The following is a 19,585-nucleotide window of genomic DNA, read 5'->3' on the forward strand; positions in this document are numbered from 1 at the left end:
TTTTGCTGCACCATTGCCAGCAGCTTGGGCCATGATACAGGAGGGCTCATGCTGCACACACCAACTGAACTTCACATAGGAAGCAAACAGATGCTTGGCTGGGATAGGCTTCCTCCCAAGGCCAGGATCACTGTTTGCTGTTCATAGTTGGCAGCTGCTGTTCCACTACACTGCAGAGAACATCAAGGTTTGAAGACCTGGCTTTGACTGAAGAGACTTTGCTCTCTTCAGTACAGTATATACTGTCACGTCACTGCCATACACAGGGACGCAGCAGTTAAGCGGTGGTGACAGAAGTCATACAAAAGAGGATCTCTTCCTCCCACTGACAGTGAGTGCACAGATCTGTCACAATACAAGCACTAGGAGGCTTTCATCATCCTTCGTGTTAAGCATGTGTTTAGTCCTGCTGACAGCTTATATTGTGACATTGAGAGACGTCTTGTTTTCTCTGAGCTTGCATGGGGAAGTCAAAACGCGAAGCTGCAGGTAGGGCTCTTCTCTGCAAATCACATCGAGCCAAGTATAGTGTCAGTGCCCAAAGTACTGACAGACTTGCCAGATTTAGGTTAAAACAAATCTGAGATTCTCTGACATGTCCTCTGCAGCCATTTGGCAGCTTGCACCAAGGTCAGCCATAGAGGTCTACAGCACCGACCTTCCCAGCTCTCCTCTCTGGAGGAATGAGATGCAAGTTGCAATCTGTCTTTAGACAAATTCACATTACCAGTTTTCTGAGGTCCCACGATGAGAAACTTTGGAAGCCGATCGCATGTTTTCTCTTTGGACCAGATATCCTTGTGCCTCTTATCATCACAGGGATTCTGCAGCACAAGTGATAGGATTAAGCTTTATCACAGGAGCTAATGGAAAGGGGAGGAAAATCTGGAGGGCCAGCCCTCATGGGAAAATGCTATTAGCATATGAAGAACACTTCACAGCAACACTGCTGCTCTGCCAGGCATCAAGAAGTGTTACATAAAGCCATGGGGGAATGTTTTCAAAAGCTCCAAAATGAGATGGGAGACAAAATCTCTCTGAGAGCCTGAACTACAGGTCTCGCCCTACGTAGCCATGATGGGCTGAGCCACCGTGACGCAGCTCAGCATCTGTGAACTTCTGGCAGAGAGCCGCTGCACTGGGATAAAGTGGCAAAGGCACATTTTCCTGTAATGAACATGAATCCTGCAGTGTGAAATTACTTTCAGCTTAATCACATTAACAAGCCTGCAAGTTCTTCTAGCACCACACATAGCTATGCACACTTAATATTTTACAGAAGCTTGCTCTACTATAAACTCTTTAATGATCCAGTGTTTGCCTGCTCCCTGGTCACTTATGACAGCCATTCTGGTCTCTAAGCTCACATCTCAGCTGTGACCTACTGCCAACCCCTTCCACCTTGCAATTTGTCACTTGTAGCTTCAAGCCACAAAGGTTAAACCTAAAAGCTTTACACACTGCCCTTCTGTGCTCTGTATCACAGTCTTGCTACATTTTAAATGTGGGACATACCTCTTGGTAAAACTACTAGGAGTGGTTAAAGCTGTCTTCTCACCTGCCACAAGGGATTCTTCTCCTGAGGAAAGATTTCAAAGTACTTTTTTGCAAGTTGGACAGGGGGCAATGTTTGCAGGCGAAGGTTGGTCCAGCACTGCACAAACTTGACCAAGCTCTCAAAAGTGTACAGTCCGAGGCGGTCATTCCCATAGTTGGACAGGTGAGTCATAAAGATGCTGATCTGAGAATAGGAAAGACATGGGATACTGGTAAATCGGCCAGCACTACCACTTTTTCCAGCTGGCCTCAGCAAGAGGCTGTTCACATCTCAGACTGCCCTGGCTGTCTGGGTTGATGAATACCGATCTGCCACGATCCAGCCCTGTCTGATGAAAAACGAAAGAAATGTGCTTGCAAGACAGGAGGAACACAGGCTTCTTCTCCCCACCTGCAAACGGTGTGAGGGTGATAACTGAACCCTGGATGTGAGGCCAGAACAGTTTCAAAATTCCATTCAAGGAGATCTGGGACATTTAAGGAAACAAGGGTTAGTCCAAGAGTTAGTCAATGACTCTCACCCAGTCAAAACCTTGTGAAGTCTCTTTCATGTGAGGACAGGGACCTCCCTTCCTCTCCACAAAGGCACAACCAGGGCAGCTTCTCTAGCTGCAGTGCCTGCTACAGCAGAGGAGCAGGCCAGGGAGAGGGGCAGCCTGCTGCAGTCCACAGCACAGCAACATAAGGGGCAGTTTTCAAAGAAGTTATTTCCAGGCTCAGAGCCTGTCAGCTTTCATTCACTTTGGAGTTAGAATCATAGAATCATAGAATCGACCAGGTTGGAAGAGACCTCCAAGATCATCCAGTCCAACCTATCCCCAGCCCTATCCAGTCAACTAGTCCATGGCACTAAGTGCCTCATATCCATCCCATTTTATTTACTTTGCAAGATGCAATTTAGAGACAATTCTGGAGCCTAGACTCTGAATACTTTTTCTACTTCAGATATTCCTGTCTTAGCAATTAAGGATGTTGGTCAGAAATTCAGCTTGCTGAATCAACTGTTCAATGCCATGTATGGCATTCTGTTGATTTGAAGGCAATTTGCAGTAGAGCCTAAAACCAAACCCATTTTTTTAATAAAACCTCATTTTGCAATTCCACTACAGTAACAACATTTCCACTTAATATATTTGACATATTATTTAACAGCCTCCTAAGTGGTAAGGAACAAATTTAGCTTCACACTTCAGAATACAAACACCTGAACAGGGACTGCAAAGACATTGCACTAGTCCTAGGAACAGAAGCCATCTGATAAGGTTTTAGCTTGCAAGAGCTTTCAGCACAATCAACCCCTGCAAAATGTCCTGCCAAGCCTTGATGTAAACCGTTAGAGTCAAAGTGGCACTGAACAACCACAGGTACACTCCCAGCACTGCAGTACTCTGGAGCTGTTGTGCTATCTCTGCCTTGCCAAGCCATCTCTTCTCTCAAGCAGACTCATTTCCTTTCTGTTTTTCAGTATTTTTACTTTTAGAAAAGAGAGTAAAAGATTGCTGTCAGCTTGAGTCTGATGTGTAGCTTTAACAGGTCACATGGAATTCACTACTGGGAATTGGGCCCACTGCTGCAACACAACGGCAGTTTGTCAGACACATGCCACACCACAGCTACAGGTTAGTAGAAGAATACTAAGTCAAATATAGGAATGACTATGTGGATGATTTAGTGCTCCCTGCCCAGCGTCTGATAGTGCACACTGGGGAGAGACCTCAGTCACAGCAAGGATAACTATTGCTGCACTCTTCAGTGATAAATCCTGGTGATGCCAGGTAAGGTTAGCAGGCAACAACAGGCTTCCCTGGCAGGGGACAAGAATGGCTTTCCCACTCACTGTAGGGGAAGAGCAAAAGAAAGAAGCAGGAGACAGATGGTGTTGGGATGGAGACATTTCCTAGCACGTGGGAGGTCTGAATTCAGTCTTCTGAACAGTGTCACTGTGGAGTGGTCTTAGTGTGATAAGGAGTGACAGGTAAGTAGTTTCATGTGCCTGAGTCATGCTCAGGACACTGTGAAATAAATTTAATACTGATCGTAATGTGCTCACACCCCCGACTCTTTGGGTAAGGAACAGAAAACAGTGGTAGAATTCTGGGACACAGGAAAAGTAAGTGGAGTTAAAGATTTATCCCACTTGTCTGTCTGTGACTTTTTCACTTCTGGTTTCCTACTGAGCTGATAGAGAGGCCCTGCCAGACAGTCTCTGGCACCTACACTTCAAAGAGCAGTGTATGCTTGGTGCTGTTGTGTAAAGAGGATGTGCTAAATACAACACAGAGCAAAGGACAGAAACACCTTCTGCTTAACTGCCACAGGGCGTGTAAGGTGGCAAAAAGATGTGTCTCCTATTGTATTTTGCCCATTTACAGGAGAAGCCAGAAATGAGGTGTGACAGCAAAGGGTGGCTTCTCTCTTTGACTTGCCGGTGAAACATTAAGAGGAAAAATTTGCTGCCTGAAGTGTCTGTCTCACTGGCATAAAAACAACTACTGCAGCAGGGAGGATGCAGGTCACCACCTGGGGCTCCTCCAAGATTTGCAGAATAAAAAAAATCAGCCTGTATGTGATCCAGCTTAGCAACTGCCTCAAGACTGACTACATTTGGTAAAACAGCTCACACATGTAATGCTGTCACATGCAAACAGTCCCAAGCAATTGGATTTAGAAGCAGCCAAGATGAGCCCAACCAAAGAGCCATTTCCCGTGAATGTGTAGTCATGACCTGTGACACACATGCACTGTTGAACAAGGACTGGCAGCTTTGTCTGCCTTGTGATGCTACTGCTGCCAAAACAGCTCTGAGCACTATCTCTGACATTAGCTACACTCTCTCAAGTCCCATCTATCTCTCCCATCCACACGCAGTGACTGGCTTGGAAATAACACCTCCCTCCTTTCTCTCTCCTTTCCACTATCAGCAGGCCACAGCTTCCCTTCTTTCATACTGAGGAAAGATTGGAGGAAGTGGCACAGAGAGCCTAGAATACAGAAGACAGGACCGTATGAGCATCCTTGCAAAACATAACAAGCAGCTGTGGGCACAGCAGTAAGCTGCCTCTGTAGTCTGAGCAAGAGTGTTTGAGAAGTGATCATCTGTCTACTGAACATCAACAGCTATTCTCCTTCCTGACATCAGTCAGAAGACCAAACATATTGTTTGCACTGTGGAGTTAATCATATACATACAGGCTTCGAGACTCCTGCACATGCACATCCACTCAAAGGGAGCTGGAAGCACCAAAACAGACTGAAAGTCTGCTATGGATCACTGCTGGGGCTACAGGGCTGGCCAGCTTTCTATCAGGCCTAGGAGACGGCTTTATTATCAAGAGGAGGAACGCAAGGATCTGAGTCATTGTGCAAACATGAGCAATGAAGAAGAGCTTAAGAGCACAGTGCTCCAGTACTGACAGAGAGAAATGCTTCACTGCCAAAAGGAAGCGTAAACACTGGGAGGCACCTAAGTTTTAGAAGTCACAATGAAGAGTCAATAGTAAGTCTGGCAAGCAAGCTCATCCTGTACCAGACTGCCCGGTTCCCCCCGCCCCTCGCCTGCCCTGCAGGCGTGAAGGGGGTGAACAAAGGGGTCCTGCCCGCAGGAGGAGTGCCCCATGCAGTGCCCGCGCTGGAATCGATCTGGGATTGGCTGTGCGCTTTCGCGCCTAAGGAAGTGGTAACTCTGCCCTTTGTCTAGAGAGAGTATAAATATTGGGGGCTTCCCGCCTTTGGGGGTTCCTGCCTTGGAGTTCATCCCCGCTTGGAGTTCGTTCCTGCCTGAACCTTCGTGCTTGCCTGAGAGTTCTCCCCCTCCCTCTTACCTGGCCTGGATACAGAAAGATCTTCAAAGACTGCTTCACCTATTGACACCCTTTGTAAGCTTAACGACCCTTAACGGTCCCCCTGCAGCTGCTGAAAGGGAACGAGAGAGAGACAGACCCCACGAGGAAGTCAGCCTGATCGTGAGTTATTTTGGCTCAACTTTATTAGTAAGAAAATGCTATTAATTAATAGCTAAAGCCTTTTCCAACTTCTGACTTCCAAAATAGTCAGATTATCGATGGCATCCCTGTAGATATTCTCAAGCAACTGAATCTGTTAATTAAACTAAATCAATCTTTGTATATATAGTTTGGGGGTTTGGGGAAAATAAAATAACTCTATTTTTGTATAAAAATCCCTAACTCGGCCACACATTAATTCCCTGCCTCCACAACAGAGGACCAGTACTGACCTCTGGATTACAGTCTGGCAACCTAGAGCTCTAAGTTTTACAGTGGCTATTTCTGCAGGTATTCTTTAAGATCTAACCATTATGAAGTGGTACAAGGTAGAATTCATTCAACACATGGGAAGACAAGCCCAAAAAGACAGTAGTTTCTTTCCACCTGACCAATCACTCCATATGTAATGGAAAAAAATATTCCTCTTCCTATTACAGACTTAGATTAAGCAGGTACATTTGGTGGTTGTGTGTAAAGAAAGAAATTCTCAGGTGATATGGACAGAAGGCTGGCTTTCAGGTGGGGATGTATGAACAGCTTTTTAGCTAGGGTTATTATAGACCCACACTTCTGCAGATCATACAGCAAACCAGTGCTGGTCCCAAGGCCTGTTTGTAAACCACAGGCTGTCTGTGTGATACACCCAGAGCACATTGTGAGAGTTTTCTCACTACCACAGTTCCAGGAGTAGGGAGGTACTAAACACTAGGAGAAGCAAGAGACAAGAAAAAACTGAGCTCACTGAGGGAAAAAGCTTGATTGTCCAGTTCTCTGAGCCTCAGCAGCCACAGCCATAAGCGGCTAAAGCTGAGATACAAGCCTGCAATCAAAATGCAAATGAAGGAAGGGACGAAAGAAAACATCATGGTGAGAAAAGCCACCAATGTTACATGACAAATAGCATTAACAGGTACTCAATGACTGGGACCAGTACCCAAGTGTTTCCACCTAGGTAACTAGAGAGAAACAACGTACTTTGTCTCAGATCTGCTTGCTTGGCTTCTTGGTCATATTCAGGCACTGGTGGAAAAGATGAGTAAAGCAGAAGTAAAAAGGTAGAAATATGGAAGTCATGAGAACAGATTAAACATCATTATATTCAGGAGAGCCTACAGAGGTAGACATTATAAAATCACTATCTAAACCTGTCAGGGCAATGTCCACTCAAGGAAAGGGATGACAAGAGGTGCCAAATAAAGTTTTGTAAAGAAGTTTTGTAAGAAAAAAAACACAGGTGGGACATTGCAAAAGTTACTGTATGGTCAAAAAGTGCAGCATATCCACTCAGGATTTTCTAAAAATGACTGGGCTTTACGTTTCTTGCCATCTTCCCAGCCTCGGTGCAAAATAAGACACTCATGTCATTTGCCATCCATGACTATGAACTGGGAAGAAACTGCAGAGTACTGAAAATACATTAGCTTGGTGACTTAAAGGAGCTGTCAAGTATTGAAAGGGAAACAGAACACCTGTGTTAGACCTAGATCTCCCACAAATGCTTCAAGGCAACAGCTACATCACAAGAAGAGCACATGAAGATCATTCCAAGTGGACACATACTGAAAGAAAGGGGAGAGTGCTTCATAATGGAAGCAAAAAGAAAGCAATTATTCTGAACAAAACAGTCAGCCAGAGGAGCCAACAGGCAGCAGATGCGTGTGGAACTGAAGGAGCCAAGACATATCTCACTTCTGATTCATGAGGACGCAGCAGTCGTCGTAAGGCTCACTATATTGGGCCCCACTTAGCATGTCACCCAGGGCAGCTCCTCTCTGCGAAGTATTGCACTTCTCAATACAAATGCTACCTACACAATGTGTAAAGCAAAGCAGCTGTTAATTAGCAAGTACTTCTTGGCTCTCTTTCACGTCTCATTAGCATCACACTGGAGATACCCACATTGTGATGTGCGGTCACAGTGACTCTCCCAAAAGATCTAGCCTTTTCCCACATCAGGCACATAAGCTGAGACACACATGCACCAACCCCTTCTTCACACGAGCTTACTGGGTTCAGGAGCACCGTCAGGAAGAGTTCACCACCACGAATGCTCTTGTCCAACTCCCTTGAGCCACCAGGATATTCATTATAGAAGATAGTGTGAGTAAAAAGACCACAGGTCTGTCGAGGCAAAACCTGGTAGTATCAAAAAAAGAATGTGAGGCAAGAGGCAGGTGCAGCAGGATGTAAGTGACACAGGTTCAGACAACTCAATATTGCTCCCACCCCTTTACTTATCACAGTTGCAAACAAGTCAGTGGGATCTTATTTTAATCCTGTGGTGCTTGGGTTTGCTTTTCATTCTGTACCCACCTCTGAACTGCACTGAGAAACACAAAAACTGCTCTTTGCCAAGTTTTTTTATTTGCTTGACTCGATGATTTTGGAAATACTGGTGATACCTGATGCAGGTCACTAGGAGACTGTCCCTTGGGTAGGCAAATGGGTTCCAGTCACACAGCTGTGCTCACCATGATTCCGTTATGGATGAATCCACGTCGGTACCGAGCAGGCCGTAGGTGTGGGTATTCCTCTGTGCTCGTTACCTGGATGTTCCAAATTGATTTCCATGCCTCATACAGTTGTGTGTGGACAGGATAAACACCAGAATGATGGGGAGCTACAGCATAGCCCAAGTCTGTGGGAATCCCATGCTCCTGGAAACAGAATATGCAGCTTGATCATTCAATACTTGACTAATATCCTTACTAAAGATAATTATCGAGGACCATGTTTAGCAATAGAACCCAAGATGGAGCAAGATGACAGAGTAACACGAAAACTCTCTGCACTAGGAAACCTGTTTTACACACCTATAGAAATGTAAGGATGGCTCTGTATCAGATAAGGATATCCAGCACTGAAAACATCTGTAAGAATGGTCTTGTAGCTTCCAGGTGTGACAAACCAGATTAATTCTGGTTCCTTGGCTACTACAAACTAATTAATGGTGTTAACTGACACGTCTCACTCCCACAATACCCAGATCTGAGTCACTGGAGGAGGAAAACAAAATTTCCTTAGCAGATATAAAAAGAAAGGAAGATGATGTCTGGGCTCTGTCTCGTTTCTAGCAGTTCAAAGGAAAACCAGACAAGAAGCAAGAGACTGTTGCGAGTAAAGATACAGGGCCTGGGGCTATATAAAAATGACAGGAAATATCTGAATTCAACGTTTTTTAATTCCACTGTGTGGTTCTGCTAATAATGCCAATGATGATGGCTCTGCCCTGGTGATGTACACTAACACTGAGTCCTTCAGTGAGGCAGCAACCTTCTTCCCACTGCTAGCCTGTTTTACGTTAAACGTGTAATTGTGTTCTGTGCTTTGTCTCTTCACAAAAGACTGCACTGTCACTTAACTAGGAAAAGAGGCCTGAATTGTTTCTATAATGCTGCATCTGTGCTATGAATTCAAGATCATGCCTAATCTGTGTGTGTCATGGGAACACAAGACAGCAGCCTGCTATTCCCAAGGGGATTACTATCAAAAGAAGCAAACTAGAGGTGAAGAGGACATTCTTTTTCAGAGAAACATATAGGCTATATTCAATTCTGGGCTGTAAGCATCAAACAGACATTGTTCCAGCAATGCAGGATGTTCAAGGCTTTTCCCTCCTTCATCCAAACCCAGGGAATTTCCCCCGGACTTCCTAGATAAGTAACTTCATCATTGTCCAGGAGGCCAGAAGCAGGGCTGTTATAACAGTGCACTTTATTCTACTGACCAGGGAACTTCTTTACAAAACCACAATGAATAAAGATGGGAAAAAAAATCTTTCTCACTGCTATGCTTTGTAAATTAATTTGGTGTGGATGGTAATGCTACAAATTCACACCTCAGCAAACAAGAGCCTTGGGATATGCACCCTGAAATTGAGTGGAGCTGCCTGGGGCCATGCAGGTGCCAGGAAACACTTCCCATCGCACAGGCAGGCAGGCACTCAAACGGTATTTCTTGCCTGAGGACAGCAGAATTCATGCACCTATTTAAACTTTCAGAATTGCCTTTCTTAAATGCAGCTGAGTTACTACACCAGTATAGATTAGCTATTCCACAAGAAGAATGTTTAAGGGTTAGTGCTGTAAAGTAGACAAACTATGCTGACCCTTACCACAGCAAACTGTTTGTTGAGCTTCATCTGCTCAGCTAGTACAGTGACATTGTGGAAAAGATGAGGCTGCATGTGACTCCACATGTGAGGAAACCACCAGAACTCCTTCCTGTGTTTGAGCAGCATGTCATCCCCTTCATCTTCCTCATCTGTACCTACAGAGAGATGAAAGAGAAGTGCAAAAACAAAAGGCAGAATAGGGGCTCAGTGTTTCAAAACAGTGGCAAAACCCCTGCAATGCTGAGCTGCTCCAACAGAGAATGAAGCTCTAACATGTTACCCATGCCCTCCCCTAATACATGGGCTGTACACAGGCAAAGAAATTTCAGGTGCTTACCTGTGTGGTAGAATTTCCCTGAGAAGCCCAGGTTGAAGGTGAAATTTGGAACTAAAGTTCTCAGCTTATTCTGGGTGCTCAGCAAAGCCTGTTTGAATAAAAGGAAAAACAAACATTCACTTTCGGTTGCTCTGTAGTGTTTCCATGTTCTATTGGTGCCCAGTTCAGCGTAAAGAGGTATCACAGGGCATGGGGCTAAGACACTGCTGCCTGTGGAGTGAAACAGAGGAGCTAAGAGCTTTGCATACAATGCCTTTATTTGAAGTCCTGCTATACGAAAAGGATGGCATTTAAAAAACACAGTCAGGTGATGCTCTCTACTTCAACGTGAAAGACTCCAAGTACCTGTATAAAGGCAAAGTGACCATCTCACTTTCAAGCAACGGATCCCTTCTCCCTCCTGAGCTCAAACTCAGTGCTCCCTTGCTCTGCCATGTTTGGCTGAGATTTTGCTACTGAACTTTCAGCCTTTTCTCTGAGCCTACATGTTAATGAAAAGAAGGTTGGGGCAGCACATGGTGCACAGTCAGTGGGGAAAAACCCCAGCAACATAATGAGCAGTAACTAAGTGATCCAAAGGCAGGGAGCTTTTATTTAATAAGGAAGGTGGATTAACAGAACTCCCATGCAAAGAATCCTATGGCGGCAGGGAGGACGTCCTGGTCCTGTGTCCTTGCAAAGTGCCAAAACCCTCTTGTAGCAAGAAAGTTTCCTGGATTCTGGAAAGAGAACTTGAGGGAGCTGACATTCATAGTCATCATGTCTTCTACAGGTTCCCTCTTGCACACTTGTGTCTGCTTTAAATGTCTCATCTGCTGTAAGTGAAGGGATGAAACAAGGCTTGTGCCACAAATCCCAAGGTCCAGCAGTGTACAGAGTATGACAGCAGACAAGCCTGGCAGAAAAAAAACCCAACCCTGAGTCTCAGTACATCACAGGCAAGTAAGACAAAAACTAATTCTAGTCAAATTTCATCTGCTGGAAACCAACAGAAAGAGAGAAGCCTTGAGATGCATGCTCTGCTGCTACTTGCATGCTTCAGTGAAAGTGTCATTGGTGCAGCTCCCTATGGGAGAAGTTCTGAATTACATAAGGACCTAGCAGTAGGGCTGTTGGCAGGTGGCAGAGGTGGTCCTTGCTCAGACAGCTATTTAGATGTTAATGGCTTTACCAAGAAAGCAATGGATCAGTGGCTGCACCAAGGTGAAGGTGACAACTTCTCAACAGCAGACTTGGGCTAGCTGCAAATACGCAAGAAACAACTTGGCACAGTTACTGGGGAAAGCATGAAGACTTTTCAAACTCTGCAGGGCAGATGAGCAGATCTTTCTGCATCAGCTGCCCAGCCCCAAGGAGCACAAAAGAACACTACAACGCTGCCTTCACATGAGTCACACTTTACAGGCATTGTTCAGGTACACTGTGCTCTAGATGGTGAAGGTGCATTCACAAATGCAGGGTCATTCAATTGGGGGACCAGTCTTGACACCCACCACTTAAGGATACCCTGACAAATCACTGCTGTCACTAATATACCAAACCAGTGCTGGCCAAAGACTGTTCACGTTAATTAAAAAAAAAATATTATTTCTTAATTTACTTCAATCACCCATCCACTACAAATGTATCTTGGAGCAAAGAAGAAGTTTCAGTCCCATGGCAGGCAGCCCTTGACCTCTCACACACAGCAACGTGAGAAGAACACATGGATTATTTCTGCAGTGCTTCTGACACTCTCAATGCACTCTGAGGGAACTAACCTTTCAGACCTGTCCCTAGAGACACAGAACAGTGACATCAAATGCAGACTGGGATGTACTTCAAAGATCCTGGCTCCTCCATGGCCACATGCCTACCACAGCCTTACCCCAGTTCCCACCTAAGAGTAGTATTCCGATAAATTTATCACAAACACAGGCAGTGCTTTTAAAAGGTGGTATGCCAGCAGCATTGATGGCTGTTGCCTCCTTTGTTGATGCACAAGACCCAGTACAGGCAATGAGAGGTCAAGTTTCCCTCATGTAAGACACAGGGACTCATTCCACACATCAGGGAGCACAGACTAAGAACTGTACACTTCTCTGAAGAGAAGCACCTGTTTGTTCATCTGGATGACAATCCCACATCAAATTTGGGACCAGCACCTGGAACACATCACCCAACATTTTATACAGGAATGTGTCATTATTTTTCTGCAGAGCTGACCCAAGCCTCACCACTTCTCCCTGCTACCCTGAAAGGCACATCAAGCTCCTCAAGCTTGCACAGGGAGGTAGAGAAGGGAAAGACAGTGGTTAAGAGGCTTAGCATTCCTCTGCAGAGGAAGATTTAAAGTCTGGCTGGGGTTACCATGACAACACATCTGTCTGATGACAAATCTCAAAAAGCCCTGCTCCAGCAGGCAGCAATTCTTTGTGCCCAGGGAGAGACCAGGCAAGAATCAAGGGGGCCCCAGAAATTCTGAGGCTGTGAAGCCCCGCAGAGTCCTGCTTTCTTGGCTGTTTGTTGCTAGTTTATTGCTAAGCATGAGTAACCCTTCCGCTTATGTTCTCCACATCCATGACAGGTTTAAAGAAATGTCTTCCCCTTGCACAGGATGAAAGAGATTTAGGTGACAAGGAAAATACTTGGAAATTTGTTTCAACAAAATACGCATTTGCTGTTCCCTAGCACACTGGTTCAAAGAGGTCTGTGAGCTGCATCAATACAGATGTGGCAACAGGCCAGGAAAACGACACTTCTCTCTGCTCTGACATCTCTGATTTATATCTTCTACCTTCCATTCAAAAAATCCTTCCAAGATGCAACCAAGCCCACTAGCTACAGAGAACAGCTCCTTCTCCAGTTATGCTCCCTGCTAGAAGCTCAGCAAGGCCCTTCTCAGGAAGGAACAGATGAGGCCTTCAAGAGATTGCCAGCACCATCCACCAGAATTGATAAGACACATCAAGGCCAGACCGGTTTCATGCTTGTCACAGTCTATCAGAGAACATCCTTCACAACTCATGACCAGTATTTTTGGAGGCTCTTAGTACTTAATTGGGGTAGCTGTGCTGCAGGCCCAAGTGACAGACATCTCCATTCTAATGCACATTTCTGGTCACAAAGCAAAACAGGTCTAAGCTTTGATCTAATGTTTGATGCTTATTGCTTTAAAAAAGGGTTTTTTTACAATCTCATATGATGAAAAATCTTTATTTCTACATCAATGTCAGAAAAAAAGTTTAAAATTGTGACTTTTGTTGCAACACATTAAAAACATACAAAGCTGTAATATTTCACTGATAAATCTGCAGAGATTTACTCAACAGTCACTGCAAGCTCCTGATTCCATGCAGTGAAAGATAAGAACTCTCTCAAAGGGGTTAAAATTCTAATAGAAATAAAGAAATCACAGGAAGCCTCAGCACCCTGATTGTAGCCTCTTTAAATTGTCTTTAGGATCTAGTCATTGGCATCACAATAATACAGGGCTAAGCCTTCATGCAAGTCTGCTTTTTTAGCTATGAAAGTTTTAAGTTCCAAAAGTCCTTGTAGAGATTTTACCTGCTTCATACAAACACTACCTATTACCTCCACTATAACTTAGGTCCTTCTAAAAAGACGCAAAATGGGGAAATGTAAGGTTGAGAGTTAGGTACTTGAAAGAGAGGATACCATGAACCTAGGAAAACAGTACATGGAGTAATGAAGACAAACATGATAAAAAATGGAAGAAGAAAAAGCACAGTGCTTTGACAGCCTCTTCTCAACTGTGTAGAAAGCACACTGGGAACATGTCGCAAAAGAACCACCTTCTTCATAGGAACTGGCCCTGTGGACACTGGGTAGCACATTCTGCAGAGGATTCTCTGCAGTTTTCTTATGGTCCAGCAGTAGCACTGGCACTATTGAAAGAGAAAGCATTCATGGTTCCAACAATGTTAGAATCAGGGAGTTAGAAACTGCTGAGTATTTTCATTTCAGGTAAGATCACCTACAATCTAGAAAGGTGAGAACTGGCTGACAGCCACCCTCACCATTCACAACTCAAAATTCTCACTTGATTCTCACTTAGCTTGCTCTCAGACTTGCTAGCAATGACTGCTCACTATTTATGCCCTTGCAACGATCACCAGCAAAATAGACAAAAACTAATCTACTTAATCTTCTACTCCTCTTACCTGAAGACAAACAGGAAGGATGGTAAAAGTCAGATCTTTTTGCTCACCTATGTTGGCCAGTTTTACAGAGGCTTCCTAAATTCCAAGGGTTATGACTTTAAAAGAGACTGAATGTAGAATAACTGAGAAGAGAAGGGATTCTCTGAGATTTTGGTTTGCTAATTATGGGTAGCTCAAAATCTCTGGTAAACTTTACAAGGGAAAAATGTTTTCCTTGTGCAATTTCTAACTGTTTCGCTTCAACTGAGGACTGCAAGCTCCTTCTGCAGCCTTTTATCAGAAAGTGTAACTCAAGGGTTATCATCTTTAAAGGACAAGCAAGAACAATTCCCATTTTTCTTGTTAAAGAAGAAAGCTATTCATCTCTCCTTTAAGCACTGCAAATAAAATTATTTCTCCTCTCACACAGGACATCTACCATGGGCATGCATTTGATCAAATAATATTCAGTGCTTTAATAATAATTTTGTCTGGGAAGCTCTCTGAACATGGATCTGCATATGGTAAACAGGCTTACTGGAACAGCAGAGTCAATTTTATACCTTCATACAACATCCAATCTTCAAACTGCTTCCCTGACCACTGTAATCTAAGCTTTAAGATAAGGAGCTGTGTGCTGAGATAACAGCCCTGAAAGAGACTTTTCATATAAAAGGCCAAGGAAAATGCCAGCTGTTCTGTCACTATTATATCCCCTCCTCTCCCCACGGCGAGAGGCTATCAACAAAACCATGCAGTTATTTCTCGCTTTTGAAAAATAAAAATTCATTACCCTCTTGTAGCTCTGCAATCACAGAGCTTCTTTTAAATGGATAAATCTCGGTTTTATCTGCTTTGCCTGAGATTCTCTGCTTACAGATCACAGATTATTCCTCCATTCCACCCTGTTAAAATCCAAACAAAGTATCTTTTGGAATTATCTTGTCTGGGTTTGTTTTTAATGTCACTATCAGAGTCTTTGTCTCCAAGAGCTTTGGCCACCTATCTCCTGTTTTCCCATGTGTGTCTGTAACCTGCAAAAACACTGGAGAGGTGACTGTGTTTGCTGGTTTTGGACTAAAGGGTGCAAGACCTGCTTAGGACTAAGGTAAGACTGTGAACTTTTAAAACAATCCAAACTGCTGGAGCATTTCAGCACTTCAAAACAAAGCGACACTGCAGTGAAATGCAGTTATCATTTTCCTTAACTATTATATATGACTGTTTATTTCTTCTATAGCTGTCTGCTTGGAAACACTCTTTTTTATACCTGTTTGCTTAGAGTGTTATGGTCAAAGGTAGCTCTGAAGAATTATTAAAGAATGAAGCAAGTAAAATAATGGTATGCAGTTAATTAGAGCTGCCTCAGGAGAACAGCTTCAAATGAATAGAAAAGATAAAGCTAGCTCCAAAGACAATGCAAGGATTTCCTTTTTCCCAGGCTAAACTTGGGATCAGAAGCAGAACTTAAAATCTCCAAGACCTGAAAAAATGGAGATAGACTGGGAGAACTTAGGCTGCTTAGTCTTGAGAAGGCTGAGAGAGGACCTTATCAGTGTCTGTAAATATCTGAGGAGTGGGTGTTACAATGAAGGTGCCAGTCTCTTTTTGTTGGAGCCCAGTGACAGGGCGAGGATCAATGGCTATAAACTAGAATACAGGAGGTTCCACCTCAACATGAGGAGACATTTCTTTAGGGTGAGGGTGACAGAGCACTCCAACAGGCTCCTTGGAGAGGTGGAGTCTCCTTCTCTGGAGACTTTCAGAACCCACCTGTGTGGCCTACCTTGGGTGATCCTGTTTTGGCAATATCTCTGGAGGTCCCTTCCAACCCCTAACATTCCATGATTCTGTGATATTTTGCATGGATGCATAAAACATGTAGAAAAGGTAGCAAGATTCCTAGTGAGGTGGAAAAGTGATGGTAGGAGGATGTAACAGATGAGGTTCATGTAAAGTGACACATGTACAGCATTATTTTGTTTTATATCTTTGTCTTAAACGTTCTTTGCCCTTGGATGCAAGGTTAAAGGGCATCTCACTTTGAAATTGTCTTGGAAATGTGCTTGGCAACTGCTGTCACAGGCTTATTGTCATAATTTCTGGTACCCATGGAATTTCATGCAGGATCTATCTAAGGGCAAATGTTAAATGTGAATCCAGAGTGAATGGCCTGGGGCCTCCAGTACACTTGGAGAAACAGAGAGAGCACCTGCTGTAATGGTTACAAATCAGAGCTGGTTGAGAACAAAGAGTGGCAAGTCCTTGGCTCCAAGAGGCAGTATATGTACTTCTGAGAACGCTTTATCACATGCTTTCAAAGACACAGAGAATTAGAAGGGACACTTAGTTTCCTTCCTTCTTCCTACCTGTTTTCTCCTTTGTCTTTCTTACCTCCCTCTCCTCCACAAAATCTTGTCTCTCTGTGTCTTTCCCATGTCCTTTCCTAAAAAGCCACTGTACTACTCAGGGAACTGCCAAGGAAAGCAAACCACAAAGATGGCTTTTCTCTTCCCAGTTGTGAGGCAACAGAGATAGCTCTCATTAAGGCTTGGTCTGAGCATATTTTCCTGGTGAATTATTGGATATTCCCTGCCTGGGGACTGGTGTTGTTGATGGAGGATATGATGGGGGTGCAATGAAGGGTTAGATAAAATATTTCTCTCCCTACTTTGGTTATGTCCACAGACATAGACTATAACACTTCACACTGCAAGGAGTGGCCCACAGTTTTGCAATGTAATATTGACAGTTTACACATATCATGAGAAATACAATACATTTTTCCTAACACAACTCACCTTTTCCTTTTGAAAGGCAGAGCTACAAATAGGTTAACAGAGAAAATCTGCATATACCTGTTTTTACTGTATTAGAGACATGCATCCTTCTCAAACTCAGAGAAGCCAGCTACAAGTCCCAAAAGCAAAAATGCTGCTTTTAAACGTCAAAAACTGTTGAGAGCATCACTTCCAGTGCCTCAGCATCTCTGCAGCTTATTTCTGTGTTTAAGACAAGAACAATTGTAGTAATCAACTCTCAAACTAAATGTGGCCTTGACTTCCCTTGCATACCACACACAGAGTATTTGTTATTCCGAGGACTTTACCTCTACATCAGACACTTTCATGCGAGTGCCCTCTTTTCCCACAAATATATCATCAATGTCGACGAGGATATAGCGATCAAGGGTGAGACAGAGGCGCTTGCCAGTCAAGTAGGCAATGGCATCCACGAAAATGAGTTTGTGCAGCCAAAAATTGAGGTTATTGCCGAAGAGAACCCTCTGGATACCATCGTGCAGACCTAGATCCTGCACCACTGTGGCATGCAATGCTTTGTGGGTGGCCAGGTGAGGAATTGACTCCGAGGACTTTGTGCTGGCCAACAGCACGGGCTCATAGGTGCTGTGGTTTGACTGGAACACAGTCCAGTCATCACCAGGCAGGGGACCCTGCTCTACCTCATTAGCCCGAGTGACATAGAGCAGGGGAGCACTTGGGTTGATGTGATAGTCCCGTAGCCCCAAGTTGGAATGTAGGAAAAGAGGGAAACCCTTGAGCTGTGCACTGAGCAGGCTGTTTTCATTGGCTTTGAAAAAGCCTATAATCCCCACTCCATACTCTACACAGTATTTGTCCAGCAGCTCTCTGTTCCAAGCATCTAGGTTCACATATTTAAGGATATTCTCATAGATAATAAGAGCGTAGCGTCCTCTATCTTTATCTGTCAGAGTAGGCATATCCCCTTTACCAGGGGCAATCTCTGTCCTGTATTTAAACCGGCTAGATTCCAGGATGGCCACTATTTCCTGACCCAGCTGGGAGTAAATGCTTTCCACAAAGACTAGCACCACAGAATCTGTGCGAGAAGTGTCCACAGATTTCATGAGCCTCCAGCTGGCTTGTGGTGGGATCAAGACACGGTGTTGGTTGCTGCAGTCACTGAAGGGCAAGGGTGGTGGTTCCTTGATTTTGGGACTGTTAGTGACGTAGTAAGCCAGGATGCACATCGAGATTAGGCTGAAGGCAATGAGCAGCAGGATCAATCTGTGGAGCTCCAGCTGTCGCACATGCCGCACTACTTTCCACAACTGAATCATGGTGAGGCAGGCTGCCCACCCCCACCTCACGCTCTGCACTCAGGTCGCTCTTGAAATCTCCAGTGCTGCCGTGGCAGCACCCAGCAGCAGCTCGCGAAAAAGAAAAAGCAGCTGCGGAGAGAGGCAAAGCTAAAGCAAACAGCTACAAGGATAGACTCCCAGAGATCTGCCATTTATCTCAAGTAACCATGGCCCTCAATTCCCATTGCTCCTTTGTGTGCGTCCTCCTTTTCCTCTCCTCTCCCTCAGGAAAGTCTCTTGAAGAAGCGAGGTTTCCTGAATCTTGTCTCCAACAGCAAATCAGTCTGTCATGCTGTGCACAAGTGGTTTCAGCTCAGCCTTCCCAGGTGTCCTTTTTCTCATTTCGCTGTTATGCATTCACATGATGGCACCCTCTCTTTGCATCCTGCAATTTAAAAAGAAGTAGTCAATTCTCAGTATGGACTCAGGGTATTTAACAGCTTTGATATTAAATGGCAGGATCAACAGGTGCTGGGAAAGCAGCACCACTCACCCATCAGCAGGCAGACCTGTTCCCTGGGAAGTGAGGTACAGCATTTGTGCCGGAGCTTGGCAGAACAACCGCAAAGGCCTTTGGAAGAAACGTCATGACAGCATGCAGGGACTCAGATTTGCCTTGGGTGAGATTCTCACACACTACAGCAAACAGAGCTGGTGTACCTGACCTTCCAACGCTTCTCTATGCCATTGAACAGAAAACATGACTCTCTTCCAGCCTGTTTTTCACAGAATACTAGGCTGAAAGGGACCCCAAGGTCATCTAGGCCAACCTTTATAGGTCATAGCACCCCATCAAGTTGAGTCTTAAAACTGTCCAGTGTAACGGAATCCACTACTTCTCTTGGCAGATTATTCCAGTGTCTAACTGTTCTCATTGTGAATATTTTTCTTCTGGATTCCAACTGGAATTTTCCCAGGTGTAGCTTGTACCTATTGCCCCTTGTCTCTTCCATGTGACTCCTTGTAAAAAGGGAGTCCTCATCCTCCAGGCATCCACGCTTCATGTACAGGTACACAGTGATAAGGTCTCCTGTAAGCCTTCTTTACTCACATCTGAACAAAGCCAGTTCTCTCAGCCTTTCCTCATGTGGCAGGTCTTACTGTCCTCTGATCATTCTCATGGCTCTTTTCTGGACACTTTCCAGCCTGTCTGCATCTTCTTCCTACAGTGGAGACCAAAGCTTCCTGCAATTCCCCAGGTGTGGTTTCAAAACTAACAAGAGGAGAGATCCTTCACATTCTGTCTTGTCCTGTTCTCACACTGATGATGATACATCCAAGTCCTTTTATGCCTTTGGGACATGGCTG

General features: G+C 44.5%; 1 protein-coding gene across 5 annotated transcripts in view; it reads right to left on the bottom strand.

Annotated features, from left to right (window-relative positions):
- The window catches only part of NDST2 (N-deacetylase and N-sulfotransferase 2), a 159,457-nt gene that overhangs the window by 7,237 nt on the left and 132,635 nt on the right, over nt 1-19,585 (bottom strand). For all 5 annotated transcript variants that reach the window (XM_064144936.1, XM_064144933.1, XM_064144935.1 and 2 more), the window contains 7 exons: nt 17,264-18,662; nt 10,013-10,100; nt 9,676-9,830; nt 8,033-8,218; nt 7,569-7,697; nt 1,559-1,741; nt 728-824 (listed from right to left, as the gene is read on the bottom strand). In XM_064144936.1, coding sequence (XP_064001006.1) covers nt 728-824; nt 1,559-1,741; nt 7,569-7,697; nt 8,033-8,218; nt 9,676-9,830; nt 10,013-10,100; nt 17,264-18,256 — 1,831 coding nt within the window. In that variant the 5' untranslated portion in view covers nt 18,257-18,662. The remainder of the gene's footprint in view (nt 1-727; nt 825-1,558; nt 1,742-7,568; nt 7,698-8,032; nt 8,219-9,675; nt 9,831-10,012; nt 10,101-17,263; nt 18,663-19,585) is intronic.

This window comes from Pogoniulus pusillus, chromosome 6 (assembly GCF_015220805.1).
Source record: "Pogoniulus pusillus isolate bPogPus1 chromosome 6, bPogPus1.pri, whole genome shotgun sequence".
NCBI classification, from domain to species: domain Eukaryota; kingdom Metazoa; phylum Chordata; class Aves; order Piciformes; family Lybiidae; genus Pogoniulus; species Pogoniulus pusillus.